This window comes from Rana temporaria, chromosome 8, assembly GCF_905171775.1.
Source record: "Rana temporaria chromosome 8, aRanTem1.1, whole genome shotgun sequence".
Lineage (NCBI taxonomy): Eukaryota > Metazoa > Chordata > Amphibia > Anura > Ranidae > Rana > Rana temporaria.
Window position 1 is genome coordinate 162,893,436 of NC_053496.1, and position 13,886 is coordinate 162,907,321.

At 45.9% G+C, this 13,886-nt stretch overlaps 1 protein-coding gene across 1 annotated transcript in view; it reads right to left on the reverse strand.

Moving 5' to 3' along the window:
• The window catches only part of LOC120909305 (membrane-spanning 4-domains subfamily A member 4D-like), a 71,021-nt gene that overhangs the window by 13,379 nt on the left and 43,756 nt on the right, over window positions 1-13,886 (reverse strand). The window contains exons 4-5 of the mRNA XM_040321053.1: window positions 11,222-11,278; window positions 1,930-2,088 (exon numbers count right to left, since the gene is read on the reverse strand). Coding sequence (XP_040176987.1) covers window positions 1,930-2,088; window positions 11,222-11,278 — 216 coding nt within the window. The remainder of the gene's footprint in view (window positions 1-1,929; window positions 2,089-11,221; window positions 11,279-13,886) is intronic.

Below are 13,886 nucleotides of genomic sequence, written 5' to 3' on the forward strand. Positions count from 1 at the left end.
CCTCCCGAATAAATAGGTGCTCCCAGCAGGCTAAGGGACCAACGAGACGCCTGCTAATTGGATAAGTCAACCTATTCACTCCTAGTCTGGATTCCCTATGCCCTTATCATTCTGCTGCCACAGGCAACAATACCACCTAGTGACCAAAGGGAGAGGTGCATCAAATCCAGAGTTAGGGAAAAGGCCAGCAAATCCCTGATCAATCAGCCAGGCTAGTTTCCACCTAGCAAGCTAAATTTGTTAGCAACCCACCCTAATATCCGGGTGCTACATATTGTTCACAAGTTATTAGCAAGGCAATTTTTTTTATTTTAATGTTTTTACACAAAGTGTTCTGTTGTGTGATTGCCAGATGCTTTTTATTTGATTATTTATCACTACTCTTCACCTGCGCAATTACTACATTTCTTTTTCCATACTATCTTTCCACCATCCCCATCCACAACACCCCCACTCACAGCCACCACCACTTTCCCCATCCACTGCATTCCACTGCATTCCCACTCACAGACACCTTTTCACCACCACATCTTCCCATCCACGACACCCCCACTCACAAACATCACACCATCTCCCCATCCACCGCTACCGCACTCACAGCCACCATTCCACCACCCTCATCCCCATCCCCCACACCCAACTCACAGCCACCTTTTCACCATCCCCCTCCCCACCTTCCACTCCCCCACTTATAGACACTAAAACAATGGTTTTATACTATTTATATGTAGCACTACCCCCAAGTTTAAGGGTGTATGGTAAAAGCAGTAGTAACGGAATGTCCACGACAGGTGTCTTTTTCTGTGCTCTTTATTACCTAGCTGGGTAAAAACAATAAAACTTGTGGTGAAGAGTAAAGATGTAGTAGGAGAAGAAACAGCAGACTCAGGCGTAACAAATAGGAAACAGTCCTGCTTCCAACAACACTTTGTTTTCTTCGCCACTCCAGCCAGAGTGGGCGTAGTGTACCTGGACAGGCCACTCTCACTGACCTGGCAGCCAGAGTATCACTCAGAACTTTAAGGGAACAAGTCTCTGCCACAGACCCTCCTTAGAATTGAGATAGCGGAGACAATCCTCCTTGATAGACTTTGTGCCTGGATCTCCTTCAGGTAGTTAGTAGTTAGGTTACCGACTGATAGGTGTCCAAGTCCAGCCTTTCAGTGTCCGGTTACCTTGATCCCTGGTGGATTGTCGGGACCCTATTGGATCGCCAGCCTCTCTTGGCTCTCTCAGGTGGACTCCCCACCGAACAGCTTCCTCTCAAGGGAACAATGCTTGGGATCTTCTCAGGATTGGGGACCCAGTCGATCACTGGGGCCCAGCCACAGCTCAAAATGTTCCGGACCAACGTGGTCCCGGAACCAGGAACACCGCGTGGCACGCGCACCCCGGCCTGGTAGGCCATTTCTACCAGGGTGCCGTGATGTGGTCACCCTAAAGGTGGGTGCCTCACTGGAAGAAGACCCAGACCAATGGCGTCTGTCCCATAAATACCCTCCCCCAGCATGCACAGCAAGAAAAACACCTCCTGATAGGCCGCTGGGGAAAAGCACCCAAACCTCGACTCCACTGCTGCCACCTGTCGTCTTGGGGTGGCATCAGCACCCCAGAAGCGACAGAATGAGCCCACAGCACAGCCAAGCTGAGACAGAGACCCAAATTCAAACAAATCAGCCTGGTCAGAGCTAACTAACGCTCTGACCCCCTCTAAATTTAAATTAGCACCGGTTCTTAGAAGTAACCAGGCGCTACACATATTGTACAAAAAACGAGCCCATTTTTGAACAGGAATCCTTTTGCGAAAATAGAATAACATTTGAATCAGTATACCTACCTTTTTAGTGATTAATGTTTTAAAGAACTAAAATATATATATATGAAAAAAAAAAACCTTTCCATTTATATAATTACCAAAATAATACTTACAAGTTCCTGTTGGCATAGATAGTACCCATCCAAGTTAGTGTAACTACTAGAGTAATTAAAACGGTAGCACTGAATGATTATGAAATCAACACTGTTTAGGATCACAGCTGTCATGCTGAAAATGGAGCTAATGATGTTCAGTCCCAGAGAGCCTCTGATCTGTAAAGTGAAAACAGGAAGAATAAACCCATGAGACAACAATAACATTAACAGACTTATTCAAGTAAAATGTTTGCAAACTGTTATGTAGCCAGGGACTCTGTAGCTGGCCAGCTAAGACCCGTCCTAGGTTGCTAATGTGACTTGCATGCAGCTAGAACTGCTAATAACCTTAATACAATTCATATGCTCATATGTGAGAGATAAAAGCAGAGCTATTTACTGTGACTTTATATATGGATGTCCTGTAACTGTTGTATATTGTGTTCATAGAAGCAAAAAGAGAGAATGATAGCTAGATTCAGAAAGAGTTAGGCCGGCGTATCAGTACATACGCCGACCTAACTCGGAATCTGCATCGTCCTAAGTTTAAGTGTATTCTCAAACAGAGATACACTTAAACCTAGCTAAGATACGACAGCCTGCGCCGTCGTATCTTAGGGTGCAATATTTAGGCTGGCCGCTAGGTGGCGATTCCATTGAGTTTGGCGTAGAATATGTAAATCACTAGATATGCCTATTCACGAACGTACGTGCGCCCGTCGCAGTAAAGATACGCCGTTTACGTAAGGCATTTTCAGGTGTAAAGTTATTCCATCAAATAGCTGGACTAGTAATGTTAAGTTTGGCCGTCGTTTCCGCGTCGAAATTTGAAAATGTTATGTTGTTTGCATAAGTCGTCCGTGAATAGGGCTGGACGTAATTTACGTCCACGTCGAAACCAATACGTCCTTGCGGCGTACTTTGCCGCAATGCACACTGGGATATGTACACGGACGGCGCATGCGCCGTTCGTAAAAAAAACGTCAATCACGTCAGGTCAACCCCCATTTACATAAAACACGCCCCCTCAGCCTAATTTGAATTAGGCGCGCTTACGCCGGCCACATTTATGCTACGCCGCCGTAAGTTAGGAGGCAAGTACTTTGTGAATACAGTACTTGCCTATCTAACTTAAGACGGCGTAGCGTAAATACGATACGCTACGCCGCCTTAAAGTTGCGGCGCTCTACATGAATCTAGCTATATGTCTTTTAAGATTTGTTGTGTGAGGCTCAATGACACAGCAGAATTGAAACCAGAAAGCATAGAGTTAAGCTTTTGTTATTCAGGAGGAGTATTGGCCAATCACAGCCAATCTCACATTGAGCAGGAGTCTTGGCTAATCACACCCAGCGTACACAACCGTTTTTGGCCATTGAAATGGCCATTAAAAATTTCGAACATGCTCTATTTTTTTACTTTGTCGTTTTTAAGGTTGTAAAAAATGGTCGTGTGTGGGCTTTAACGACGTGAAAAAACGCGCATGCTCAGAAGCAAGTTATGAGACGGGAGCGCTCATTCTAGTAAAACTAGCGTTCGTAATGGAGCAAGCACATTCATCACGCTGTAACAGACTGAAAAGCGCAAATTGTCTTTTACTAACACAAAATCAGCTAAAGCAGCCCAAAGGGTGGCGCCATCCGCATGGAACTTCCCCTTTATAGTGCCGTCGTACGTGTTGTACGTCACCGCGCTTTGCTAGAGAATTTTTTTGTTCACGATCGTGTATAGGCAAGGCCGTTTCAATGATCCTTAAAAACGTCATTTTTTTAGAACCCGAAAAACTGTCTTGTGTACGCGGCATGTCACTCATTCTGTCTGGGAAATTCCCAGCACATTGCTAGAATTCATTACACCAGAAAGAGAAGATCTGAACAGACACACACCAGTCAGAGTTCTGTTTTATGGAAGAAAGTGGCAAAAATATGTTTTTAATACAGTTATATATGTTCCTATTGTTAATAGTGTGATTAGAACTGTATACTGAACTAGTTGTGTGTGTTCACTTGTAGTTCCACCAAACGTGCTAACAAACATCATAGCAAATGTTCAAGCAAACAAACGTGTTATCAAACATCACAGAAAATGGTCAAACTACTAACAGCAATATAGAGCGAGTAAAACTATTGATTAAGCCTCATAGAGATCATAAATAGGTAGATTCAGGTAGAGTTAGGCCGACTTATCAGTAGATAAGTCGACCTAACTCAGAATCTACGCCGACTTATGTTTAAGCGTATGCTCAAACAGAGATAAGCTTAAACATATCTAAGATACGACGGCTTGCGCCGTCCTATCTTAGATTTCAATATTTTGGATGGCCGCTAGGTGGCGCTTCCATTGCGGTCGGCGTAGAATATGTAAATGAGGGGATACGCCGATTCACGAACGTACGCCCGGCCGACGCAGTACTTTTACGCCGTTTGCGTAAGAGATAGGCCGCGTAAAGTTAGAGCTAAGCCCTAGTGGAATAGTAATGTTAAGTATGGCCGCCGTTCCCGCCGCAAAATTCAAAATGTTTACGTCGTTTGCGTAAGTCGTCCGCGAATCGGGATTTACATTGTTTACGTCCACGTCGAAATCAATAGGCCTGTACGGTGTACTTAGCCACAATGCACACTGGGAAATGTAGGCGCCCGGCGCATGCGCAGTAACAAAAAAACATCAAAAACGTAAGGTCAAGCCTTATTAGCATTAAACACGCCCCCCTTCCACACATTTGAATTTGACGCCCTTACGCCCGCCTGCTTTAGGCTACGCCGCCGTAACATAGCAGGCAAGTACATTGAGAATCATGTACTTGCCTAGCTAACTTACAGCGGCATAGCCTAAACACGCTAAGCTACGCCGCCGCAAGTTTAGGCACTTCTCTCTGAATCTACCTAAAAGTGTTTAAATAACTTAAAGTGAGAGTACAGATACTGAAGAAAGAAATATATCTACTTTTTTATGTAGAATGACAAGATTGAACAGTTGAACCGCCATTTGTTATACTTTATTCAACACATGTTTGTACATGGACTGTCTGCTACGAAATTGTCAGTGTTATATATGGAGAAAAGCTGAAGTTAATAAAGAAGTTATCTCAAGAGTTTGGTGTGCTCTTTAAACCTACTGCTTCAATAGAACGGCGCTAGAGGAATTATAGAGTAACAGATGGTCTTTTTTTGGACTAAAATCAAAATTCTTCTAATGCCACAGCGCATAAAGACACTTCATAGTGCTGCGCCTGCCACAGACTTTTGGAGGAGCAGGTTGTGTGCTTCTGTGCCCTCTCCCCTCCTTTCAGAAGACGTGGACAATCACATTTGTAGTGATCTACACCTCCACAATTGTAGCAAGTCACTGAATCTGCCAACCATCGGGTCTAAGGGATGAACTCCCCTTAAGGCTCGGTTCACAATGCTGTACTGCGAATTTGTTCAGTTTTTTTGTCCTGTGTGAGGTGCGAATTTACCGCAAATTTCAGGAATTGGACATTCTGCGATTGATGTTCTAACCATTGGAATCATAATGTAAAAAAAAAGGTGTTAACTTCCTGTGTATTTTCAGTTTTTTTGTGGAGAGTAGTGTGGTGGAATTCACACATATGTGAACCATCGATGCGATTCCAGAACGATTTACATTGATGTCTATGGAGACTAAATTCGCAACGCTGTAAACTCGCACAAGACCCTTTTTTTATTGCATTCGTAGAGGAATCGCAACGCATGTATGTGAACGACTTTCATTGAAAACAATGACTTTATGGATGTCATGCGAATTTAGAATGTTTGTTTTTGACGCATCACATTAATTATGAACTCGCATCAGTGTGAACCGGGCCTAAAACCTGTCTCATCTGGACTTCATCTACTGAGCTGGGATTTATACCTTTATTCAGCAGCAGCTGATGCATTATCTTGGCAAAGCACCTCTGTATTCGGACAGCTTCTCCCCCCCATTCTGGTAGGTACCGTATTTATCGCGGTATAACGCGCTCACGCGCTCACGCGTATACCGCGCACCCCTAAAGTGGCCCCCAATCTTGTGGAAAAAAAGTTTATTTTGTACTTACAGTTTTGGTGTCTTGCACGGCGTCCATCGGCGGCCTCGTCGGGTCCGGCGTCCGTCTGTGGCTTCGGGTGTCCTGTTCGTCGGGTACGGGGTCCGTCTGCGGACTTCGGGTGTCCTCTTCCTCGGGTCCGGCGTCCTTCTGCGGACTTCGGGTGTCCTCTTCGTTGGGTCCGGCGTCCTTCTGCGGCTTCGGGTGTCCTCTTCGTCGGGTCCGGGGTCCGTCTGTGGGCTTCGGGTGTCCTCTTTGTCGGGTCCGGCGTCCTTCTGCGGCGTCCTCGCGTCCTCCCCGCTCGTTTCCCGCGCCGAGTTTGAATACTGCGCCGACATATACAGAGTGCAGTACACTCGTGTATTGTCGGGCAGGCTCGGCAACACTCGCGCTCACGTCCTGTACGTCCAGGACATCAGCGCGGAAGGTGCCGAGACTGGCCGACTATACCCGAGTGTACTGCGCTCGGTATATGTCGGCGCAGTATTCAAAACTCGGCGCGGGAAAGCGGGTATAGGCGTATACCGAGCACCCACGATTTTGCCCTGATTTTCAGGGCAAAAAAGTGCGCGGCATCCGCCGATAAATACGGTATGTTAAAACTGGTACATGATGTTGGAGGCCTTTTCTGTTCTCCCAAACACATCTTGAAGGATACTCAAGTAATCATAGGTGGTACAGTCTGGTTTGCTGAGCTTTAGGTTCCGAATAGCTATTGAGGCAGGCCCCCCTTAAGCACTTGGTGATCCTCTGCTTTGTCTGGGTCTCAGAAATATTATTCAGGGTTTGCAGGGCTTGCTCCAACCACTCTTTAAAACCTTCATTATTGGCAAGCACTGGCTCGTTGCTTGAGAAAACCCTCAGTTTCCGATACCCGGACTCAGTGTATGTTGGGCTACTCTTCTGGCAATTTGCCGTGAACTCTTCCAGTGTGGCAATGAATTCAGGCCCTATCATGGCCAAAGGTACTGGCAAAGCAGTTCCTTCTGTTGGAGTTGCTTGGCTTTAAAGTGGATGTAAACCCAAACATTTTTTTTTTATGTCACAATGTAGAGTATAAGATTTCCTATCATTTTTGCCCAGTCTTGCCACACAGAGTTAATCCAGCCCTGAGCAATCCTCTTTTATTGTTCAGTGAAAATTAACAGACTTCCAGATAAAACCCTGTCTAAATACAAAGTCCATTCCTCTCTCCTTGCTTTGAGTGACAGGTTATTTACATATCTAGCTTGGACATGTTTATCATATGTTATGTTTATCATAATATGAGGTGATCCACAGGTCATTGTATATTACCAGGATGTGTTATGTGGGGGAAGGGTGGATTTCTCACTTTTTATACTGTGGATCACCTCATATTATGATTAACATAACATATGATAAACATGTCCAAGCTAGATATGTAAATAACCTGTCACTCAAAGCATGGAGAGAGGAAAGGACTTTGTATTTAGACAGGGTTTTATCTGGAAGTCTGTTCATTTTCACTGAACAATACGAGGATTGCTCAGAGCTGGATTAACTCTGTGTGGCAAGACTGGGCACAGATGATAGGAAATCTTTTACTCTACATTGTGACATCAATGGCAATTGTGAAATTTTTTGGGGTTTACATCCACTTTAACCGGTTGCCGACCGCCGCATGTACATGTACGTCCACAGAATGGCACATGCAGGCATATGGGCGTACATGTACGTCCCCGCCTTTCCGCAGGTCGGGGGTCCGATCGGGACCCCCCCCGCTACATGCGGCGGTCGGATACCCGCGGGGAGCGATCCGGGACGACGGCGCGGCTATTCGTTTATAGCCGCTCCGTCGCGTTCGCTCCCCGGAGCTGAAGAACGGGGAGAGCCGTATGTAAACACGGCTTCCCCGTGCTTCACTGTGGCGGCTGCATCGATCGAGTGATCCCTTTTATAGGGAGACTCGATCGATGACGTCAGTCCTACAGCCACACCCCCCTACAGTTGTAAACACACACTAGGTGAACCCTAACTCCTACAGCGCCCCCTGTGGTTAACTCCCAAACTGCAACTCACAATAAACAATGCAATTTAAATGCATTTTTTGCTGTGAAAATGACAATGGTTCCAAAAATGTGTCCGAAGTGTCCGCCATAATGTCGCAGTCACGAAAAAAAATCGCTGATCGCCGCCCTTAGTAGTAAAAAAAAAAAAAATCATAAAAATGCAATAAAACTATCCCCTATATTGTAAACGCTATAAATTTTGCGCAAAACAATCGATAAACGCTTATTGCGATTTTTTTTTACCAAAAATAGGTAGAAGAATACGTATCGGCCTAAACTGAGGGGAAAAAAAATGTTATATATGTTTTTGGGGGATATTTATTATAGCAAAAAGTAAAAAATATTGAATTTGATCAAATACCACCAAAAGAAAGCTCTATTTGTGGGGAAAAAAGGATGCCAATTTTGTTTGGGAGCCACGTCGCACGACCGCGCAATTGTCTGTTAAAATGGTCCGGGGCTTAAGTGGTTAAAGCCAAGCAACTCCAACAGAAGGAACTGCTTTGCCAGCACCTTTGGCCATGATAGGGCCTGAATTCATTGCCACACTGGGAGAGTTCACGGCAAATTGCATCCACTTTAACTCTCTTGGTTGGTATGTGGCACTCTCAGCTGAACCAGATGAGCTTCAACATCATCAGTCAGCTGTAGATTAGCCCTCTGGAAACAGTTAGGGATTCCCCTTCTCCACTCTAGAAGTACATACTGTAAGAGCAAAAGGCGTCTTGATCTGCTTTCATGTGCAGTATGTACACTCACTGGTCAGGAACTAGTGCCATCACTGCTTGTCACATTTTTGCGACCCTTTTACAGTATTGTAAATTAAACCTTCTACCCACTGATTGTATTTGTGAAGTGGAAGGAAAATGACAAATGGTTTTCAGAAATTTTTACAATTATGTTTCACTTTGTGTTGGTCGCTCACATAAAATCCCAATAAAATACATTTAAGTTTTTGGTTGTAACATGACAAAATGTGGAAAATTCCAAGGGGTATGAATACCTTTTCAAGGCCCTGCATGTACCAGGATCTAGTGAGTAAAGCCTTTACCTGTGCTCATGCTACTTCATGGACCCCAACCATGAACCGTGGACTGTTTCAGTCAGGGATGGACTGGCCATTGGGACTACAGGGAGTCTCTCGGTGGGTCGATGGGTCAGTGGGCCGGCTTCAGTGACAGCAGATCGCCGCCCCCATCCGCTCCTTGGTCTCTCCCTCCCCGCAGCGCTCACCTGGGGGGAACAAAGAAGCAGAGGGAGGACCAGAGGAGCAGGGGGGATGACAGAGGAGCATGGGGGAGGGGACAGACAGCTGACTCAACGGCTATGGCCTGGGAGTTTCTCACTTCTGCCTAATCTTGTCCCATAAGGGGGGGGCACCAAACTGATTCTTTGCCCCGGGTGAAATAATGTCTAACTTCCCCACTGGTACTGCCAGGATCAGTACCAGCTGTTCTACTCTAATAATGTAGAACACCAGGTGGCTAGTGAAGGGGGAGAGGGGGCTTGTGTGGCCAGGGGGGGGGGGGTGCGGGAGTTGTCCGGCCGCCATGGGAGAGACCTGTCAAAGTGGGCCAGTCTGGATGAAGTCCAGGGTCAAATTTTTGTCCCAGTCCAGCCCTGGTTTGAGTCTGCCTTTACCTGTGCTCATACTACTTCATAGTCCCCAGCCACGAACCGTGCGCCTATACGGTATAGTGCTACAGCAGCTAAGCAAGAAGTGCCCCCTGCTAGCAATACTCTAATGCCGCGTACACACGACCGTTGTTCATGTCATGGAAAAAAAAAAAAGTTTTTCTCGACGTGATTCTGTGTATGCCTGCCGTGCACACACACGATCGTGAAAAAAAAAAGCTTGAGCAAAGCGCGGTGACGTACAACGCGTACAACGGCAATATAAAGAGGAAGTTCCATTCGAATGGCACCTTGGGCTGCTTATGCTAATTTCCCTGTCTCATAACTTGCTTCTTAGCATGCGTGTTTTTTTCCCCCCTCATTAAAGAGTACACACGACCGTTGTTTTACGACGTAAAAAACGACGAGAAAAAATAGAGCAGGTTCAAAATTTTTAACGCACATTTTTCTCGTCTAGAAAAATGCTCTGGAGCCTACACACGACCGTTTTTCACGACCAATTAAAAAAATTGAATTTTTCTCCTCATGAAAAACGGTCGTGTGTACGGGGCATAAGACTGATAACTGAGCCGGAGTGAATGAACTGTTGTTGTGTGCCTGGGTGCCTCTGCAGTGTTGGATAAAGAACCTGTCTAAACGAAAGCAGCTCCTTCACGGGTAGCGCTACATGAACACTCAGGAACTGCTTTTTTTGCTTTTGCAGTTGCTGCTTGACATTCTCTGTAAGTACCAGGGCTTTTTTTCAGGGGGAACTTGGGGGAACTCAGTTCCACCACCTCTGGCTCAGACCCTTTGGTGCCTGCTCACCCCAATCACTTGTAAACACAGAAGTCTGGCTTCTGTGTTTACAAGTGACAGCTCCGCACTCTGGCCCAGATTCAGGTAGCAATTGCGTCTGCGTAACAATAGTTACGCAGCGCAATTGCTTACTTGCGCCGGCGTTTCAAATGCTCCTGATTCAGGAACCTTGTTACGCCGACTGCAGCCTAAGATATGACTAGCATAAGGCTCTTATGCCCGCATATCTTAGGCTGCATTCTTACGATGGCCACTAGGGGGCGTTCCCGTAGTGGTCAGCGTATAGTATGCAAATTGCATACTAACGCCGATTCACTACCCTACGCGAGCCCTGCGTACGCCGTTCGTCGGGTTTCGCGTAAGGCTGCTCCTGCTAATAGCAGGGGCAGCCAATGCTACGTATACCCGTCGTTCCCGCATCGCGAAGTTTAAATTTTACGTCGTTTGCGTAAGTGAATGGTGAATGGCGCTGGACGCCATTTACGTTCACTTTGAAGCAAATGACGTCCTTGCGACGTCATTTGCCGCAATGCACGTCGGGAAAGTTTCCTGACGGAGCATGCGCACTACGTTCGGCGCGGGAACGCGCCTAATTTAAATGATCCACGCCCCCTACTGGATCATTTAAATTACGCGCCCTTACGCCGGGCATTTTTGAGGAGCGCCCACACAAATTACGTGGATACTGGTTCGTGAATGAAGCGTAGCGCAAATAATTTGCGGGGGCGCAGGGCAAAAACGGGACGCTGCGCCTCCGTAATGTTACTTTTCAGCTACGTAGAAAATTAAAACAAAAACTCACCAAGCAGATATTGGGTTTTGTCTGAGCTGCAATTGTCAGAGATCCGGCAATTATGTACTGCAATAAAAACATAAAAACAATAATAACACAACTGAACATTATTCTAAAACATTGCTTGCACAAATTTCACAAGCATTTATGCAAACTGAACAAGATGTCACAATTTTTTCAGAGAAATTCCTGTATTGTCAGCGACAAAATGTAGTATCGTTTTCTAAAATACTTCAACGAGAAAACTATTCTGCATTTTGGACACTAGATGGAGATTAATATACAGGACGCGGACATGTCCGACCGAGTGTACGGCCTAGCGGACAGGTTTCCAGCGGACAAAAGTTTCTTAGCAAGCTAAGAAACTTGTCCGTCGGACATGTCCGATGGTTAGTACACCTAATCGGACATGTCGCTGTTTATGACGTGTAACCAGCGTCCCAAAATCCCGCGCATACGTCGAATTGATTTGACGCATGCGTGGAAGCATTGCATTTCCGTGTTTGAGAACGTCGGTGTCTTCTACGTCACCGTGTTCTCTGTCTGCGGGGATTTTGATCTGATGGTGTGTACACACATCAGACCAAAAGCTCCCAGGAGACATGTCCGATGAAAACGGTCTGCGGACCGTTTTCATCGGACATGTCTCCTCGTGTGTACGGGGCCTTAAAGGGTCACTAAAGGATTTTTTTTTTTTAAGCTAAATAGCTTCCTTTACCTTACTGCAGTCCTGGTTTCATGTCCTCATTGTTAGTTTTTGCTCTAATCCTTCTCTGTTCTGAACACTTCCTGGTTGTCTGTTTCCTGATGAAAAAAGTCATGGGAGCTTTCTCTCTGTGGTCACTAATCAAGGAGGTGTGATTACTGTGGCCCGGATTCACATAGGAGTTACGACGGCGTATCTCCAGATACGCCGTCGTAACTCTGAGTGCGGGCCGTCGCAACTCGGCGCCTGATTCATAGAATCAGATACGCCTCACAGTTGCCTAGATACGAGCGGCGTAAGTCGTCGTATCTTAGGGTGCATATTTACGCTGGCCGCTAGGTGGCGCTTCCGTATATTTCCTTGTCGAATATGCTAATTAGCTAGATACGCCGATTCACAAACGTACGTGCGCCCGGCGTATCAAGATACGTCGTTTACGTAAGACATACGCCGGCGTAAAGTTACCCCTCATAAAGCAGGGGTAAGTTATGTTAGGTATGGACGTCGGAAACGTACGAACAGCGTCGTATTTTACGTCGTTTGCGTAAGTCGTCCGTGAATGGGGCTGGACGTAAGTTACGTTCACGTCGAAAGCATTGACTATTTGCGGCGTAATTTAGAGCATGCGCACTGGGATACGTTCACGGACGGCGCATGCGCTGTTTGTTAAATGCGTCAATTACGTCGGGTCACGATTCATTATCATAAAACACACCCACACCAGCCGACTTTGAATTACGCGGGCTTTGTGAATACGGGACCTGCCTCACTAAGTTACGGCGGCGTAGTGTATCTGAGATACGCTACGCCCGCCTAAAGATAGGCGCGTCTACGTGAATCTGGGCCTCCTTTGAAGGTAGATGTCAAAACTGATAGTACCTGGTACTTACTCCTAACAGGGGGTAACAGAATAAAGTCTACAAGATATATGCACAGAGTATCTGTTTGCTGTGGCCTGCAGCAAAGCCAGATGAGTCAACAGGGGGAGCTGTCAAAAAGCCAACTGATGAAAGTGAGAGCACTAGAAGAGTTACCACTGAAGTTGCTGATTCTCAGCGTGCGCGCTGTGTTGGAGTCAAGATAGAGGTCCTCCCGGGTAGTGGTGTAGCATTTATGATATGTTTTGAAATTCTGAAGATATTTAATGTGTCTTATAGAACCAACTATACCCCTGAAGATGACCGTTCATAGGTCGAAACGTGTTGGCTTTCCTACATCTTTTAGCATCTCGATATGTAACAATGTGTACAATTTTGTGTAATCTTGCTTATTGTGGAGTACATACTGTAGTATTTGGCCAGTTTTTAGATGTTGTATTTTAACTACATTATGACATCTGTTTATCTCTGAACAAATTTACCTTTTGCTATCCATTATACACTTTTTTGACCTTTACTATATTGCTGTCCAAAGCCCCATTGGGGAAACTGTTCCATAATATATTGTTTCGGGATGTGCAGCGCATACATCTCTCCCATATGTGTTTTTCCTATACTAGAAGCAAATCTTCAGAGCCGGCAGCCACTGACATCTTTAACGATCGCTGAGGCTGAGAAGCCATCCGCCGCATCCTTAACAACCAATGTCTCGAACCCACTGACAGATGAATGTAAAAAAAACAATTGCCGGCAATGAAAAATTAAGAAAAAAAAATGGCTTGGGGCCTCCCCAGTCCATTACCATTCCCTTAGGTCTGGTATGGGGTTTTAGGGGAATCCCACGTCAAAAAATCAATACTAGGCCCTTATCTGAGCATGAAGCTAGGCAGACCAGGGGTAACCATACCAGGCCACATTCCCTCAACATGGGGGGGGGTCTTGTGTTGATGGGGGACAAGGGCCTCTTCCCCCTAACCCTGGCCGGTGGTTGTGGATGTCTTATCAGAATTTCTAAGCTCCCTTCAACAAAGGGGCCCCCAGATCGGGGCCCCCCCTTCTACGTGAATGTGTATGGGGCATATTATATGGT